Source organism: Cheilinus undulatus, linkage group 14, assembly GCF_018320785.1.
Source record: "Cheilinus undulatus linkage group 14, ASM1832078v1, whole genome shotgun sequence".
In the NCBI taxonomy this organism is placed as follows: Eukaryota; Metazoa; Chordata; class Actinopteri; order Labriformes; family Labridae; genus Cheilinus; species Cheilinus undulatus.
In genome coordinates this window covers 45,774,677-45,794,044 of record NC_054878.1, presented here as the reverse complement: position 1 = coordinate 45,794,044, position 19,368 = coordinate 45,774,677, and the positions used below count along the sequence as shown (strand labels likewise).

General features: G+C 37.3%; 1 protein-coding gene across 1 annotated transcript; it reads left to right on the top strand.

The window, feature by feature from the left end:
* Positions 1 to 12,804: 12,804 nt before the first annotated feature.
* On the top strand, positions 12,805 to 19,168 carry atf3 (activating transcription factor 3). Its single transcript, XM_041805629.1, has 4 exons — positions 12,805 to 12,936; positions 14,895 to 15,153; positions 15,263 to 15,370; positions 15,940 to 19,168. The coding sequence occupies exons 2-4, from the start codon at positions 14,896 to 14,898 to the stop codon at positions 16,264 to 16,266; spliced, it is 693 nt and encodes a 230-aa protein (XP_041661563.1). The 5' UTR covers positions 12,805 to 12,936; position 14,895; the 3' UTR covers positions 16,267 to 19,168.
* Positions 19,169 to 19,368: the final 200 nt, after the last annotated feature.

The window sequence follows — 19,368 nt, the reverse complement described above, 5'->3', positions numbered from 1 at the left end:
TATTCTCGGAAAACAGTGACAGTTCAGTGATAATGAGCAGAAAGCAGCATTTTAGGATGGAGTAAACCTGAGTTAAAACTGTTCAACCTCTGTCATCTTCTACTAGAACTGATCTGTGATCCATGTTCAGGGTCAAAGCTTCTGAGGGACTATAACAGACTCTGGACAGGACTGGGGTCACCATAGTTTCTCTATCTGTGGTTAACTCTGAATCCTCTCAGATCTCTTAGTAACCGTGACTGTTGATCTTTACTCAGGCTTTTACTGGCAGTCCTGGACTCAGAGAGGTTTCACCTGAACAGAAACCAAAAGGAAAGTGGATCAGGTGATTCTGGGCTGGGAGCTTTGAGTCTCCACATGGCACAGAAATGAGAGGAAAGGTTCAGGATGTATGCAGTTAGAACAGAACAGGATTAAAGCTAATGAGGAAAAAAATGAGACATAACTTTAAACTCAAGTCCTGAGAAAAAAAATCTGAATTTATATTTTTAGATTTACAATAAATAGAGAGATTAGAATACTGGGAAACTGTCAGGATTTAAGGAAAAAAAGTCTAAACTCTGACTTTAATCTCAGAGTGTAAATCCTTATAAGTTAATAAAACACAAGAAACTGGAGAGAACTGATAAACTAAAAAGTTTAAGTGTTAATAACTGGAATAAAAGTGGTTGTTTAGAGCCATGTTTCCCAACCATTTGTCCTTGGAGCCCCTCGTACATGAACCTAAAAAAAGCCTTGTCTGTTTGGTTTGACTCTTACCGTATTTGATTCATCTCTGAGGTCATACCTCTGCTGTCTGTTGAAGGTCCAGATTATCATTTAATCTGACCTGTCATACACCAAATAAGCAAATATTAAATGGAACATAATCCATAAAGTAGTTCAACATCATCAAAAATGTGGAAGAATAAATCACAGAAACTCAAAATAATGAAGGAAATTCATCTTTTATGTTGTTCTTGGTCTGTGTCATTATTTTAGGCTTTGGGGTTCACAGCACAGAATTCTGAAGAACAAAGTCAGAATTTGAGATTAACACCAGAGATTTTGGGGAAAAGATGAATTTTAGAAAAAAAAAAAGTCACTATTATTAAAATTAAACATCACAATTCTGAAATTAAAGTCAGAATTTAAAGAGAAAAAGTCAAAATTTCTGGAAAAAATTTGCAGAAAAAAACAAATTTGAGAGAAAAGTTAGAATACTGACAAATATTGGATTATTAAGGGAACGAACTTTTGGGATTAACGTCAGAATTCTGGGGGAAAGGTGAATTTTGGAAACAGAATTATAAAAATAAAAGTAAAAAATCTGAAAATAAAGTCAGAATTTATAGAGAAAAAGTCAAAATCTCTGGAAAAACAAAACTTGAAGAAAAATATAAATTTGAAATAAAAGGGTTGGGATTAACGTCAGAATTCTGGGGGGAAAGGTGAATTTTGGAAACAGTCAGAGTTATAAAAAAAAAAAGCCAGCAATCTGAAATCAAAGTCAGAATTCATTGAGAAAAAGTCCAAATTTTATGGAAAAAAAATAATTTTGAGGAAAAAATATAAATTTGAGATAAAAGTTAGAATACTGATAAATATCAGGAGATTTTTTTTTATTTTAGGAAAAAATGAAATTTCGGGATTAACGTCAGAATTCTGATCAAAAAATAATGAATTCTAAACAAGTCCAAAACTTTGAGGAAAAAAGTTTGAATATGTAGGAAAAAAAGTCAGAATTCTTAGTTCAAAGTCAGACTGTATTTCTGAGAACAACAGAATCAGATTTCTGGCTGTTTTCTGGTTCAGAATTGTTAAAGAAGAAACTATAAACCCTCCTTGTCCACGGTTCTGATTGTTTATAACACAGTCCCTGAGAAGGATATCTATGCATCTTTATCCAGACGTATCACATTAAATCTTTGTTTTCTCGATATGTTAGTGAACTAGTCTGAATAAGTAAATCTCATCTAATATAGACTAACTGAATAAAAAATACTTGATCATCATCAGAGGGAAATCAAAGTGTCACACTTATAAAGATCATAAAACATAGAAGGTTGAAGCATGAATACAAGGAAGAGAAATGTCTGATATGTCACTGAAGAACAGAAGGGAGTAAGTTAGAGCAGAACATGAAACACTCATGAAAATGTTCAGATTTTTGTTTCAAACAAAAATGCAGAGATATTGTTTGTGTTCTATTTTGCTGCTCTAAAAAAAATGGAAAACTTCTTTTTTATGCTTCCTAGAGTAAAAAAGTCATTCATATAAACTGCTGTACTAATAATTCATTTAATGAAATGAAAGCTCTCTGGCATCTTTATGGCGTCTAGCTTATCAAAAAGTGCTTGTATAACTGACATTCCAGTCTTATCCTTATCTTTAGAGAACACCATCAACCCCCAACATCAATAATAAGGAGGTCTTCAACTTTCGTTTTTGACGAGAAGGTCCTCATGATTTTAAACTTTACCTGAAATTTGACCTGACCGGTAAATGCTGCAGATTCTCACTGATATCTGAATGACACTGGTGAAAACTGATGATAACACAATATTCCTGTAGCAATACCAGAGCAGGGGAACACCGTCAGGTTGATCATTAACATCCTGATGAGTCTTTATCACACCTGGCCGGTATTCTCCATAACGCCACAGCCCACAAACACACTCGAAGATTTCCCTGGATGGAAAAAAACATGGAGGAGTTTTCATCACCCCACCACGGCTTCACTGGAAACAGTGCCTGACCCCGTCAGCTTGACCCACACCAGGGAGCAAGAAGTTTCACCATCAGTCATGTTTCCTGTTGGGCCATGAAGAATCTAACACTCATCATGCCAACAGGAGATGATTTTTTATATTTCACAACTTTAGACTGTCTTTAGATGTTTCTGAGAAAGAATGGCTTTAGTGAAAGTGAAAGCTGACTTCTGTGGTAACTAAAACTAGAAGTTTCTGTATTACAACACTGAGAGACTGAGCTGGAACTGAGAGAAGCGGAAGGAAAAGATGGCCAGAAGTTAGAGCCTGTAGAGTAGAATTACTCTCAGAAATCTGGGTAATTTCCTCCACATGGTTCAGATACTTCTTTAGTACAGAGTCACCATTTTTAAATAATGTCACCAGGGTGCCATTACCAACACTGCTAGATTGAATAAAATATATAAGTGTTGTTTTGTGCCTCTGCAGCTCTGAAGATAGACAACAAACAGGTCATGATGTTAATAAAACATCAGAAATATCAGGAAGGGGAGCTAATGCATGCTCACTCAGAGCGTCTGTACATCAGATCCAAGCGTCAAACTCCGGTCCTGACAAATGAAGCCAACACTGAAGTGAAAAAAACTGCAATACTGTGAGGGTCCACTGGAGGCTGACTGCAGGCACACCAGACGACCCTTCTGGACACATGTAAAACAGCTGGTTTTTACATTAGAAATAACCTGATATACAGCATGGTTTTGAAATTAGAAATCACCTGGTTTACAGCCTGGTTTTGACATTAGAAATAACCTGGTTTACAGCCTGGTTTTGAAATTAGAAATCACCTGGTTTACAGCCTGGTTTTGAAATTAGAAATCACCTGGTTTACAGCCTGGTTTTACACTACAAATAACCTGGTTTACAGCCTGGTTATACTCTAGAAATAAACTGGTTTACAGCCTGGTTATACTCTAGAAATAAACTGGTTTACAGCCTGGTTTTACACTACAAATAAACTGGTTTACAGCCTGGTTTTTACTTTAGCAATAAACTGGTTTACAGCCTGGTTTTTACTTTAGCAATAAACTGGTTTACAGCCTGGTTTTACTCTACAAATAAACTGGTTTACAGCCTGGTTTTACACTACAAATAAACTGGTTTACAGCCTGGTTTTTACTTTAGCAATAAACTGGTTTACAGCCTGGTTTTACTCTACAAATAAACTGGTTTACAGCCTGGTTTTACACTACAAATAAACTGGTTTACAGCCTGGTTTTACTCTAGAAATAACCTGGTATACAGCCTGGTTTTACTCTAGAAATAAACTGGTTTACGGCCTGGTTTTACTCTAGAAATAAACTGGTTTACAGCCTGGTTTTACACTACAAATAAACTGGTTTACAGCCTGGTTTTTACTTTAGCAATAAACTGGTTTACAGCCTGGTTTTTACTTTAGCAATAAACTGGTTTACAGCCTGGTTTTACTCTACAAATAAACTGGTTTACAGCCTGGTTTTACACTACAAATAAACTGGTTTACAGCCTGGTTTTTACTTTAGCAATAAACTGGTTTACAGCCTGGTTTTACTCTACAAATAAACTGGTTTACAGCCTGGTTTTACACTACAAATAAACTGGTTTACAGCCTGGTTTTACTCTAGAAATAACCTGGTATACAGCCTGGTTTTACTCTAGAAATAAACTGGTTTACAGCCTGGTTTTACTCTAGAAATAAACTGGTTTTCAGCCTGGTTTTACACTACAAATAAACTGGTTTACAGCCTGGTTTTTACTTTAGCAATAAACTGGTTTACAGCCTGGTTTTACTCTAGAAATAAACTGGTTTACAGCCTGGTTTTTACTTTAGCAATAAACTGGTTTACAGCCTGGTTTTACTCTACAAATAAACTGGTTTACAGCCTGGTTTTACACTACAAATAAACTGGTTTACAGCCTGGTTTTACTCTAGAAATAACCTGGTATACAGCCTGGTTTTACTCTAGAAATAAACTGGTTTACAGCCTGGTTTTACACTACAAATAAACTGGTTTACAGCCTGGTTTTACTCTAGAAATAACCTGGTATACAGCCTGGTTTTACTCTAGAAATAAACTGGTTTACAGCCTGGTTTTACACTACAAATAAACTGGTTTACAGCCTGGTTTTACACTACAAATAAACTGGTTTACAGCCTGGTTTTTACTTTAGCAATAAACTGGTTTACAGCCTGGTTTTACTCTAGAAATAAACTGGTTTTCAGCCTGGTTTTACTCTAGAAATAAACTGGTTTACAGCCTGGTTTTACACTACAAATAAACTGGTTTACAGCCTGGTTTTACACTACAAATAAACTGGTTTACAGCCTGGTTTTTACTTTAGCAATAAACTGGTTTACAGCCTGGTTTTACTCTAGAAATAAACTGGTTTACAGCCTGGTTTTTACACTACAAATAACCTGGTTTACAGCCTGGTTTTACACTACAAATAAACTGGTTAACAGCCTGGTTTTACTTTAGCAATAAACTGGTTTACAGCCTGGTTATACTCTAGAAATAAACTGGTTTACAGCCTGGTTTTACACTACAAATAAACTGGTTTACAGCCTGGTTTTTACTTTAGCAATAAACTGGTTTACGGCCTGGTTTTACTCTAGAAATAAACTGGTTTACAGCCTGGTTTTACACTACAAATAAACTGGTTTACAGCCTGGTTTTTACTTTAGCAATAAACTGGTTTACAGCCTGGTTTTTACTCTACAAATAAACTGGTTTACAGCCTGGTTTTTACTTTAGCAATAAACTAGTTTACAGCCTGGATTTACACAACAAATATACTAGTTTACAGCCTGGATTTAAACAACAAATATACTAGTTTACAGCCTGGTTTTAACTACAAATAAACTGGTTTAACGCCTGGTTTTTACTCTACAAATAAACTGGTTTACAGCCTGGTTTTACACTACAAATAAACTAGTTTACAGCCTGGATTTAAACAACAAATATACTAGTTTACAGCCTGGTTTTAACTACAAATAAACTAGTTTACAGCCTGGTTTTTACTCTACAAATAAACTGGTTTACAGCCTGGTTATATGCTATAAATAAACTGGTTTACAGCCTGGTTTTACACTACAAATAAACTGGTTTACAGCCTGGTTTTTACTTTAGCAATAAACTGGTTTACAGCCTGGTTTTACACTACAAATAAACTGGTTTACAGCCTGGTTTTACACTACAAATAAACTGGTTTACAGCCTGGTTTTACACTACAAATAACCTGGTTTACAGCCTGGTTTTACACTACAAATAAACTGGTTTACAGCCTGGTTTTTACTTTAGCAATAAACTGGTTTACAGCCTGGTTTTACACTACAAATAAACTGGTTTACAGCCTGGTTTTACACTACAAATAACCTGGTTTACAGCCTGGTTTTACACTACAAATAAACTGGTTTACAGCCTGGTTTTACTTTAGCAATAAACTGGTTTACCGCCTGGTTATACTCTAGAAATAAACTGGTTTACAGCCTGGTTTTACACTACAAATAAACTGGTTAACAGCCTGGTTTTTACTTTAGCAATAAACTGGTTTACAGCCTGGTTTTACTCTACAAATAAACTGGTTTACAGCCTGGTTTTACACTACAAATAAACTGGTTTACAGCCTGGTTTTTACTTTAGCAATAAACTAGTTTACAGCCTGGATTTACACAACAAATATACTAGTTTACAGCTTGGTTTGAACTACAAATAAACTGGTTTACAGCCTGGTTTTTACTCTACAAATAAACTGGTTTACAGCCTGGTTTTACTCTAGAAATAAATTGGTTTACAGCCTGGTTTTTACTCTACAAATAAACTGGTTTACAGCCTGGTTTTACTCTAGAAATAAACTGGTTTACAGCCTGGTTTTACTCTAGAAATAAACTGGTTTACAGCCTGGTTTTTACTTTAGCAATAAACTGGTTTACAGCCTGGTTTTTACTTTAGCAATAAACTGGTTTACAGCCTGGTTTTACTCTACAAATAAACTGGTTTACAGCCTGGTTTTTACTTTAGCAATAAACTGGTTTACAGCCTGGTTTTACTCTACAAATAAACTGGTTTACAGCCTGGTTTTACACTACAAATAAACTGGTTTACAGCCTGGTTTTTACTTTAGCAATAAACTGGTTTACAGCCTGGATTTACACAACAAATAAACTGGTTTACAGCCTGGATTTACACAACAAATATACTAGTTTACAGCTTGGTTTTAACTACAGATAAACTGGTTTACAGCCTGGTTTTTACTCTACAAATAAACTGGTTTACAGCCTGGTTTTACGCTATAAATAAACTGGTTTACAGCCTGGTTTTACTCTAGAAATAAATTGGTTTACAGCCTGGTTTTTACTCTAGAAATAAACTGGTTTACAGCCTGGTTTTACACTAGAAATAAATTGGTTTACAGCCTGGTTTTTACTCTACAAATAAACTGGTTTACAGCCTGGTTTTACTCTAGAAATAAATTGGTTTACAGCCTGGTTTTTACTCTACAAATAAACTGGTTTACAGCCTGGTTTTACTCTAGAAATAAACTGGTTTACAGCCTGGTTTTACACTAGAAATGAACTAGCTTACAGCCTGGTTTTTACACTACGAATCAACTGGTTTACAGCCTACTTTTTACTCTAGAAATAAACTAGTTTACAGCCTACTTTTTACTTTAGCAATAAACTGGTTTACAGCCTGGTTTTACTCTAGAAATAAATTGGTTTACAGCCTGGTTTTTACTCTACAAATAAACTGGTTTACAGCCTGGTTTTACTCTAGAAATAAACTGGTTTACAGCCTGGTTTTACACTAGAAATGAACTAGCTTACAGCCTGGTTTTTACACTACGAATCAACTGGTTTACAGCCTAATTATTACTCTAGAAATAAACTAGTTTACAGCATACTTTTTTCTTTAGCAATAAACTGGTTTACAGCCTGGTTTTACTCTAGAAATAAATTGGTTTACAGCCTGGTTTTTACTCTACAAATAAACTGGTTTACAGCCTGGTTTTACTCTAGAAATAAACTGGTTTACAGCCTGGTTTTACACTAGAAATGAACTAGCTTACAGCCTGGTTTTTACACTACGAATCAACTGGTTTACAGCCTACTTTTTACTCTAGAAATAAACTAGTTTACAGCCTACTTTTTACTTTAGCAATAAACTGGTTTACAGCCTGGTTCTAAAAACCAAACGTGTGTCATTAGCTAGTGTCTTCATGTGCTCTCACTGTTCCAAGGTGATTTTTTTTGTTCCACAATGATTTAGATTATATTCAGGATAAACCTCACTTCGCGCTGATTGGTGCGTCTCATTTGATTGACAGATAGCTCGACAGGCAGAAGCTACATTTCTGTCAATCATAATGCTAACTAGCTAGCTGACAGGAAGTCGTGCTTAGTGGGTGGGGTGTTAGGTTGATCCAAAGTTCGATTTCAATATGAAAGCCGCCATGGATTAGCTTCAAGAGCTGTTTGAGTCCACCTATTGTAAGCAGACGGCTGACGTCACACAGGGTTTGTCCAATTCTTTCTGGAGTCTACGGTCAGAACAGGATGGCTGGATTATGACCCATTTATGCTCAATATTAAATACGGATACAGATACAGACGGAGCCTTCTGTCCGTGCTCCGCATTCATTTTGCCCATATTTCTGCACCTTTCCATAAAGCTTTAGGCCCATTTATACTCCCTTTACGTATGAAAATGTATACGTCCTTTTCAAACCATGTTACCATCACCACTCACATACTTCCATGCGTCCTTTACATCGGCATGGATGTTAACCAGTACATCCGGGGGGGCAGCCCAGAGTCAAAAGTTTATGACAACAACAAACTCAAAAACAAACATGGCGACTGTGGAGGAGGTATTGATGATGTACCTCTTGCATAAAAGACAAAAACGGAAGCAGCGTTTCTAACCAACTCACACAACTTTTCCTCAAAAGTTCCACCGTTGTTATTTCTTCTTCGTGTCTCACTAGAGCTACATATCAGGTAGTGACAGCAACACTGCCCCCAAGGTTTCCGGTGGTACTGCTGCGTTTGGCCCGTATCTGTAAGCTTTATGGAAAAGTGCAGAAATACGGACGAAATGAACATGAGGCACGGGCAGAAAGCTCCGTCCGTATCCGGATTCGTATTTAACGTTGAGCAGAAATGGGCCTTTATAACCTGACATGCCAGATGGATGTGTTTCACACATCCATCTGGGAAAGCTTCAATAGGAAACGTTGGAGAAAAGGCAGAGGCTTTGGAAAAAACTCGAAGTGTGATTGGATGAACGTTCTGTCTGTCACATCTCTACAGACCAATCAGAGCAACAAAACATGTGATGTAGCCGCTATCAAGCTGCGCGTGCACAGCTACTGAGGAATAACGCGAACCATGGTGACTGCAGACATGTAAGTACTCAACTTTAGTCGTTTTTGAAAAGAAAACATCTCACTGCTGTTCTTTGTTCTTCTTTTAACGAAGAAATGTCGTCAAGTTCTGACAAAACTGTTGCTTTGGCAGCATCCACACTAAGCTCCTCCCCCATAATTGCACCAGCCTCTTGTTGCTGCTTGTTCAGCTGCGGTTCAGATGGGAGCTTTAAGGATGGATTCGCCAGTTAAAAAACAAGGAATGGGGCGTATCCATCTGCTTTGTGAGGTTATAAAGCTTATGGATATGAGCCAAACGGAGCAGTGCCACCTGAAACCGTTGGGGCAGTGTTGCTGTGACTATCTGTTACGTAGCTCCAGTACGAAGCCCAGGAGGTGACATGAACTTTTTTTTTTTTTTTTTTTTTTAAACGCACATGCAATTTGGTATCTTGTACATGCATTTTATTATCTCGCGCATGCGTTTTATTCATATCTCCAATGTGGAAATTCTCAGTGTCCCACATGTGCGATTTATTACGTGCTTATTCACATGCTGATACTGAGAAATCGCGACGCATAAGATACGGATACTAAATCTAAATCACACGTATGAGATACTAAATCTCATGTGTGTATTAAAATAAAATTTTAAAAAAAGTTCCATGTCACCTCCTGGGCTCCGTACTCTAGTGAGACACGAAGAAGAAATAACAATGGCGGAACTTTCTGAGGAAAAGTTGTGCAAGTTGGTTAGTAACGCTGCCTCCGTTTTTGTCTTTTATGCAGGAGGTACATTATCAATACCTCCTCCACAGTCGCCATGTTTGTTGTTGAGTTTGTTGTTGTCATAAACTTTTGACTCTGGTGGATGTATTGGTTAATATCCATGCCAACGTAAAGGACGCATGAAAGTATGTGAGCAGTGACGGTAACATCGTCTGAAAAGGACGTATACATTTTCGTAAATAAAATGGGCCTTTAGATGGTGGGATTAGTTTAAATGAACTGATGATTTCTAACTTCCTGACCGTCTGGTTTTATTTTGACCACACAGGACAATGATAAGAAATCACCTCACTGCTCCTTCAGACATCTTTATCCCTGCCTGTCTTTTTATAGTAATAAAAGAGTATTTTAAGGTGGAAACCCTCCCACTCACTGCTCCTTCAGGAAATCCCCCAGCTTCTCAGCAGGTGAGCCAACAAGGTAATCCTATTAAGGCCAGTTAAGACACAGAATCCCCACATACTAAATCAGAGTAAATCCACTGCTCTACTTAAAAGTCATGAACATGTTTGGCACAGAAAATCAGCATACAGTCAATAGGGTTAGGGTATTTTCTTACCTGATGATGGTGGTGATTTTATCCTTAAAATCTGAATATCAGCTGTCCTAGTCCATCCTTCTCCCTGTCTCTCACAATTTTATACTGCAGCAGAGCAGATGTAACTCCAGAATGGATAACTGTAGTGTGTCATTCAGCTCTAACAGCGTTATTCAGCCGTCACTGAGGAATGAGAGGAATGGAAGTCTGTGTCAGAGTCAAAACGAGGAGAGGGGACGCACAGAGAGGACCAGGATAGAGGAATTACTCATTAACAAGAAGGTTATTAGAGGAAAATAATCTGAGATTCAACCTAGAGGTTAGAGGGAGGAAAGGAGATTAAATGAGAAGAATACTAGGCAGCAAAATTCATAAATTCAAAAGAGAAAAAGGGACTGCTGTGTTCAGAACCACATACTTGAACTCTTTCCATAATAAATGTGATGTCTAAATGAGCATGCTCTGTGTTCATGAATGCCAGAAATCCATAGAAATAAAAGCACTAAAATTCCCCCAATAGTTATCATACAGCTCATTTTAATCAGCATGATAACTGTTAGTGATAACTAGCCTTTAATATCAGGGTCAACAATGTCCAGACAGCAGCTATGGAGGTTTGTATGGGAGTAAATCAGTGCCATCTGAGTTTGAATTTGAATTTCTAAAACTGAATTTTTTCAGCATCAAAATTGGATTATGAATTTGAAAAACCATCAAATTAGCACCATTTTTGTCACTGATTTTTATCCAATGCCAAAATGAATTCAGTGTACAAAAAAAATAAATAAATCAATGTCTCAAAAAAAATTCAGTTTTTAAAAATTCAACATCAGAAAAAAATTCAGTATTAAAAAATTCAAACTTAAAAAAAATCAGTGTAAAAAACATCAGTGTCTCAAAAAATTCAGTTTTTTTAAAAGTTTAACATAAAAAAAATCAATCTCAAAAAATTAAATCTTAAAAAAATTCAATGTTAAAAATTTCAGTCTCAAAAAAATTCAGTTTTTAGAAATTCAACATCGAAAAAAACAATTCAGTGTTAAAAAATTAAATCTAACAAAAATCAGTGTTAAAAATTTCAATCAAAAAACATCAGTGAAAAAAATTGAATCTAAAAAAAATTCAGGGTAAAAAAAATTCAATGCGTCAAAAAATTCAATTTTTAAAAATTCAACATCGAAAAAAAAAATCTGTGTTAAAACTTAAAAAAAAAAAATTCAGTGTAAAAAATTCAACATCTCAAAAAAATTCAATGGCAAAAAATTCAACTTCAGCATCAAAATAGACTGAGTAAACCAGGGAGATGCAATCGATCCCTGTCTCAATTGATCTAACGTTCAGCCAATCAGGTTACACTCCCTCGGTCATGTGACAGACACCCACAAAGCTTCATCAGCAATGTCAGCCAGCGAGAAAGTAGACACACTTACCAAGGCACAATCTCCTCCGTTTGCTGTTGAATTTTTACTGTTGAATTTTTTTGAGACATTGAATTTTTCAACACAGATTTTTTTTGTTTGATTGAATTTTTTTAACACTGAATTTTTTAACACTGAATGTTTTTTGAGATTGAATTTTTTTAACACTGAATATTTTAACACTGTTTATTGAGATTGAATTTTTTAACACTGAATTTTTTGAGATGTTGAATTTTTAAAAACTGAATTTTTTGAGATGTTGAATTTTTTTAACACTGATTTTTTGAGATGTTGAATTTTTAAAAACTGAATTTTTTAAGACTTTGAATTTTTTTACACTCAATTTGGGTTTTTTTTTTTAGAATGAATTTTTTTACACCGATTTTTTTTTTTTTTTTTTTTTTTTTTTTAGATTGAATTTAACACCGAATTTTTTTTTTTTTTTTTTTGATGTCGAATTTTTAAAAACTGATTTTTTTGAGATATTGATTTTCTTTTACACAGACTTTATTTTGGCATTGGATAAAAATTCAGTGGCAAAAAAAAAAAATCGGTGCTAATTTGATGGTTTTTCAAATTCAAAATCCAATTTTGATGCTGAAAAAATTCAGTTTTAGAAATTCAAATTCAAACTCAGATAGCACTGATTTAGGTTTGTTTACTACTTCACATTATGAGAAACAATATGTGAGGAGGGGGAGGAGGGGGAAGGAGGGGTGGGAGGAGCTCTGTTAGGGCAGGGGGTGAGGAATAGGTGAGGAAGGGAGAGGAGGAGGAGGAGGCGGGGTTAGAGGAGCTCCAGGCTGGAGGATTGCATCATCGCAGGCTCAGCCTTCTATAAATAGGATGACGTCACCCTCTGTGGTCTCCCTCTCTCCCGCCCTTCGGCTCTTTCTAGTAGCATTCCACGTTGCGTCACTCTGACCCGCCCCTTTCTGAGTCATATAAATCGGGGTGATGCAACGGCGGCAACAGAAGCAGAAAGAGCTCTGAGAGGATCGAGAGAGGAGAAACAGGAACGAATAAAACTATAAAAAGGCGGTTTTAGCCTCTACGCTTCACTGGAACTGATCCACAGACTCACAGCTTTAAGGTAGGACGGACTTTTGTTTCCGGGGACCAGGTTTGTCACGGAGGGCTGTTTTTACTGTCACTGGAGGTGTTATGAATGAGGTGGTCACCGGTGTTTGGTGCGTCCCGTGTTTCCCGGGACACTTCAGTCAAACTCTCAAACGTCCTTCTACCGGTTATTGTAAGATGAATTAAGAAGAAATAAGCTAGTTTAGTACGATTGAAGACATAATCTGTGTTTTTAAAAGTGTTATACTGCTTTTTTAAAGATGTCAATGGCCTCAGCTTTATAACGGCTTTAAAACTTCTTATCGAAATGAAACAAAAACGAGCGAACTTAAAGTAAATCCAGATAAGTAGCATTTTCAAGTATATTTTCCGTTAACAACCGTTTCAGGTTAACTCGTGTTTTTTTAATATCACAGCTTTAAAAATGATACAGACCTGGGAATTAAGTTTAAAAAACAAGCAGATATAAAAACTTTTCAAAATAAAACTCAATAGCCAAAATAACTCTTACAACTTTTAAACTTTTGCTCGTTTAGCTACTTTAGGACTTTTTTTGAGATAATTTTGACTTTTTAAGGCTGTTTTCTTTTGTTTATGTTAATTATGAAGAAAATAACACTTCCAGGAGATTTTTTCCTTTATTGATTATTACTGCTTTTTTAAAATAAACTACAATAAAATCAACTTTAACTTAATGTAGACACATAAGGAGAAACAAATCCGATCAGTCTTTTATCATGGTGGTTTTCCTCCCATTTTAAAGAGTTCATTTTTCTTTAAACCTGAATAGATATTTATAAGGCTGACCACTGATTAAAGTCTGTTCTGTTGTTTTTAAACTCTAGAAGTGAAAAATCATCCAAACTGAATCATTAATGAAAAATAAAGCGATTTATTATTTTTAAAGCTTTCCCACCAAATCTTTACGCTAAAGCCTGGATCATATTATAACAAAAATCAATTATTAAACTAGTAATAAATCTGTAAAAATATGTAATTGTGCTAAATAAATAGTCAATTTAAAGTTAAATCCTATCAGAGTCTAATTTTAGAGAGACTGGGTTAGTATCACAGAATAACTTGCTGAATTTGGTTATATAAATGTTTTTGTTCCCACTGAGCTGATATTTAAACCTGATAATGGTCTTGTCATGCTGACAGTCATAATTCTCCATGACTAACTCCTCTGTTTAGATAACAAACATCCACACCCACTTTAATTGTTCCAGCCCTGTCTCCATAAATATGTCAGTATTTGTTTATGTAAAGGTGATTCTGCAGATTTAGCTCTTATTTTTCTTATGCAATAATTCATCTTGACATTTCAACAGAGAAGTCCTCCTACAACCTGTGTTTGTACATCCTTTTGAAAGATCAGTGTCATTATCACACAGCAGAAACATACCATAAGACCAGCTTTATAATAACTGACCAGTGTCATTATTAAATAACAGAAAAATACTATTAAACCAGCTTTATAATAACTGACCAGTGAGCTTTTTCAGTTTTTGGCATAAACATTTTAAATGCTCTGAAGTCATTAGCTGAATTTATTTGGTTTTTAAACTGTTTGAAAATAAAAGTTCTAACAGCTTTTTGCATAAAGTCAGTGTGTAACATGTGGCTGTATTCTTACCCTGAGCAAACTTAGCTTTAAAAATTTTGTGTTTCTTTCATCTCACTTGAAAAGATAAGATAATTATCACTGATCAACCAATCACAGGACAGCATCAATTATAGAATTTACAGTGATTATTATAGTAAGAGGATAATATGGTAGTCCCTATAAAAATACCCTGATAATGACTGACATGAAAAGTTAAATGTCTGTGGACTTAAAGTTTGGCTGATTCCAATATTAAACTATACTTGAACATCATACAGAAAGTTACTGCCCCACATTTAGAGCAGATGTTGGACGTGTTAACGCTGGTGTTTCTGGTTATAACTGATGACTCGTCATGTTCCCAGAATGATGCTGCAGCACCCGGGTCCCTCGCTGGCCGACATCAGCTGCTCCGCCCTGGTTCCCTGCCTCTCCCCGCCCGGCACGCTCACCCTGGACGACTTTACCAACTTCACACCCATCGTGAAAGAAGAGCTGCGTCTCGCCATCCAGACCAAGAGGCTCTCCAACGGGCTCAGCGCTGACGTGAGCTCTGACGGAGCCAGCTCCAGCTCTGATCGGGCGCCGGAGAACGCTGCCGGTGTCTCTGCAATGAAGAGAGAGGTGAGGCAGAGGTTAACTGCATCTGTGTTTCTTTGATGCTGTAGAAGAAGAGAGTGTGGTTTTCCTCATGGTGTAAATATTAACATGTGGTCTTTTCACCTGTTTTTAGATCACTCCTCAGGAGTACGAGAGGAGAAAGAGGAGGAGGGAAAGGAACAAAATCGCTGCTGCCAAGTGCAGAAACAAGAAGAAGGAGAAGACAGAGGGTCTACAAAAGGTCAATTTTTTTATTCCGTCAATTTTCGATATGCAAAATATTTTATACCACAAAAATCACTCAGTATAGTATATGGCTGTCTCAAGGAAAGGTTTGCTAGTAAATTCAATCATCATGTACTAATATTTGAATTTCTTAAATGGCTTTATTATCAGGTTTGAATATCAAAATATTTAAATTTCATAATTTAAAGATTTTATAGTTTTGATGCTTTTACTTTAGTGTTAGCTGGGTTCCTCATAAAGGCCTGTAGTGTTTAGCTGTAGAAGTGTATTTAATCTTGATCCCAGTTTTATTTTCTTTAAGGATTAAACATGCAGGACTCACGCTTTCAGTGTGCAAACAATGATAATTAAAATTCAAGAATCCTCCCTGAAAAAAGGATGAAATGCAAAAATACAGAACCTTTAATTAATCACTGAGTTACACAGAGAGGATTCTGAATGTTTCACACATTTAAACATTTTACAATGTTTAGAAAAGATAGAAGAAATAAAAAATTGTGTCTATGGAAGCTTAATGTGAAAATTACAGCAGCAGTGATTGAATTCCCCTCCCTCCGTCTGTAGGAATCAGAGAAACTGGAGAGCGTAAATGCCGACCTGAAGGCTCAGATTGAGGAGCTGAAGCAGCAGAAGCAGCAGCTGGTCTACATGCTCAACCTGCACCGACCCACCTGCATCGTCCGAGCACAAAACGGCCAGACTCCCGAGGACGAGAGGAACCTTTTCATCCAGCACATCAAGGAGAGCACTTTACAACTCCACAACCTCACCTCCTCTGCCACCACAAGCAACACTGCCACCTCCTCTTTACCCACGTCTCTCTCCACAGTAGCACCTCTAGACGGGGGGTTTCTGACCCTGGACCACGTTCAGTGTCCCAGCCACCTCTAGACACGGGGTTTCTGACCCCGGATCAGGTTCACTGTGATCAGACTCATGACCTGAGAATGACAGTGCCATCTCTGGATGACTTCTCGGTCTTTTTCACCGTCCTAAAAGCTGCTAGAGAGAAGAAGGTGGCGTTCCACTCCCTTAAACCGTGGCTGCTGATTGGACAGAGTGAAATATAAACGACTGCACCTTTACATGCATTGTTTCTTTGAACAGTCAGGTCCAAGGACTGAAACTAAAGCACTAAAAACAGAACAGAAGCATCGGCTAACTGATGTTTGGAGTCAAGTAGCGCCTGACTGAGAGTTTGATTTTTGTACCAAAGTGTGTATTCATGGATTTACTGTCCTTCAGTTAGAGACATGATGACTGCGTGAGTGTGAACATGTAAACGAGTGTCTGATCTGAAAGTCACCGACTTTAAAAACGTGGTTTGTGCTTAGTATAGACAGATTTATATTTATTACGTATCTACTGTATGACATGTAATAGCTGTATTATCGACCCCGTCTGCTGTACATGAACTTCTAAATTTGCTGCTAATACTAACCACTCAGGACCGACGCCAGCTGTAGAAGTCTGTCTGTATAATTCAGGTTCTTCGCTGTCAGGGTATTGGCCACAGACGGGACGTGGTAGCCTGGGCGAGTAAGGGTGGAGATATACTGCTGTCTAACCTCGTGTTTGAGGGGGGATGTCAACATGACATTCAGGGAGGTCAGTGTAATGTGAAATTAGAATCTAAATCAACATAAAAGTGGCATCAATAATCACATTAGATCAGCTCAGGTGACTGACATCTGCTGGGCCGAACTCACTGTTGGCCCAGTTTCACCAACATCAGCTGTGATCATCCCAGTTAAAGACTGACCCTGTCAGCTAAAACTATTATAGCAACCCAAAAGGCTTCTTGTAGATGTGTCTTTAGTATTATTATAGTGTCAAAATCTACTAATCAGATATGTTTTTATGAAGAACCAGACTAATTCAAACATCTGTGGATGGGGCCGACACTCGTCTCGTTAATCCAAACTTTGACCTTAAGGGACAGCTGGACTTTGTTAAGGTTCCTCTCTTCCTCATGGAGGAGAGGCTAAAGGCCCAAATATACTCAGGCGGAACGGACTCCACGGAGGTCCGTGTGGACGTCCCCAAGGCCCGTGCGCGCAAAGCTCAAATTTTATGACTGCGCAGACTCCGCTCCGCGTACTGGCTTCACACAAAACATTGCTCGGCATGTATTTTTTACATCGATCCGCGTTAAATGTGACACCAACCTGCATTTTTATTGCTTTGCAAAGCCAGCAGACTTCGTCAGTGTAGGACGCTATGACAGAAAAATGTAAACAACGTGCAAGGATTGTGGGAAATGTAGGATTTCACAGGAAACTACTATGCGGCGGCACTCGACTATGGAAGCTCTGATGACCGCAGAGTCTGCTCCGCTCACAGTACACTGGAGTATGTTCGGGCCTTAAGTGTCTTTAAGAACCTTAACTAAGTCCAGTAGTCCCTTCGGATCAACGTTTGGGTAACCATGACTCGACTGTGCACCCACAAAGACATGCCTGTCTTGTTCCTATTCCACATTTACACCAACTTCCTCGTCCCAGCTATTTTGAAAGACATTTGTCACTGAGCAGAGAAACTCTGCTCTGATGTGGATAATTGTGGTTTGTCTGCTGTGTTGACTCTATACTGCCCCTAGTGTTTCATTTTGAGGTGGTACATGGCTGAAGAGCTGCTGCCATTATGCCTTCATGTGGTTAAAAGCCGGTATATCTCCTCCTGAAGCCTGCGTCGAATAAGTAGCACTGTTAATGAGTATGATATCTAACATGCAGACCATACCGTCCTGTACTTTACAGTTGTATATTAGCTAGGAAGCATATTAGCTCATCAGAAATGTTAATAATTTCACAGGTTCACTTTATTTATCACTGCTTTCCTCTTAAACTAAACTAGTGTGGCTTCTATTCTCTGAGGATGGAGCTACATGAGTGTTATTTCTCTGACGGGTTGTTTTCTACTTTAAAATCTGTGCTACTGTACATAAACACCACATGCCTCTTCTGGTCTCAACAGAGCAAAAACAAAAAAAGGATTGTACTTTTATAAAGCGTATTTTATTAACATTTGCTTTGTAAGTTGTGTGTTCACTAGATATCATTAGCTAGGTATCTGAAGTGTTGCAGCAGCTTTAGCATGCCTGACGCTGAGGTTGTCTAAGATGATATGATGGCTTTAAATCCTGCCAAATCTCTGTCCATTTCCCCTCTCTCTGCTCTGTTATCCTTTTATGTGGAATCAACACTGAAGAGTGCAAAAACAGGAGTTATCATAGCATTCATCCATCAGTGAAGTATTTCAGTCATTTCCTGTAAATCACCAAACACTGCACATGATGTTAGCATCCTTTAGCATTAGCACTGATGGAAACCTCTGAGGAAAGTATTTGAAAACAGAGGAGCTGCACATGCACAGAGCATTACTCTACATGTAAATGGTGAGGACTGAAGTTTTATATTTATGTTTGCATGGTTGAGGCTTTTTTTAGTGTTCATGGTGAGTGATATAAAAGTAAATGTTGACAGTCACACGGTCAAAGGGACGCAGGCGTCTGCGTGTGTTCATGTGTTATTGTTGTGGATGGATTTGTTTATAGTCAGAGCTAATAGATAGCTAACAGACTGTTGTGTTTATAAACTGTTGTGCCTTCTACAGGAGGCTCTTCTTATTTTGTTTGTAGCATTTTGAGTTTTGGAGCATCGTAGCCTAAATTAATCCATTCTGGTCCGTCAAGTACAACTGCACTGCTAATACCAATGTGCTCTTCTATCTCTGTCATCTGTTAACTTTTGTTTTTGATACTTTGTTAATTAAAATAAAACTGCAAATGCTACATCTCCTGGTCATGTCTCTGTCACTTTAATGAACACTTAACAGTCACAGGGTCACTCTGATGTCCACTCAACAGTCACAGAGTCACTCTGATGATCACTCAACAGTCACAGAGTCACTCTGATGACCACTCAACAGTCACAGAGTCACTCTGATGACCACTCAACAGTCACAGAGTCACTCTGATGACCACTCAACAAT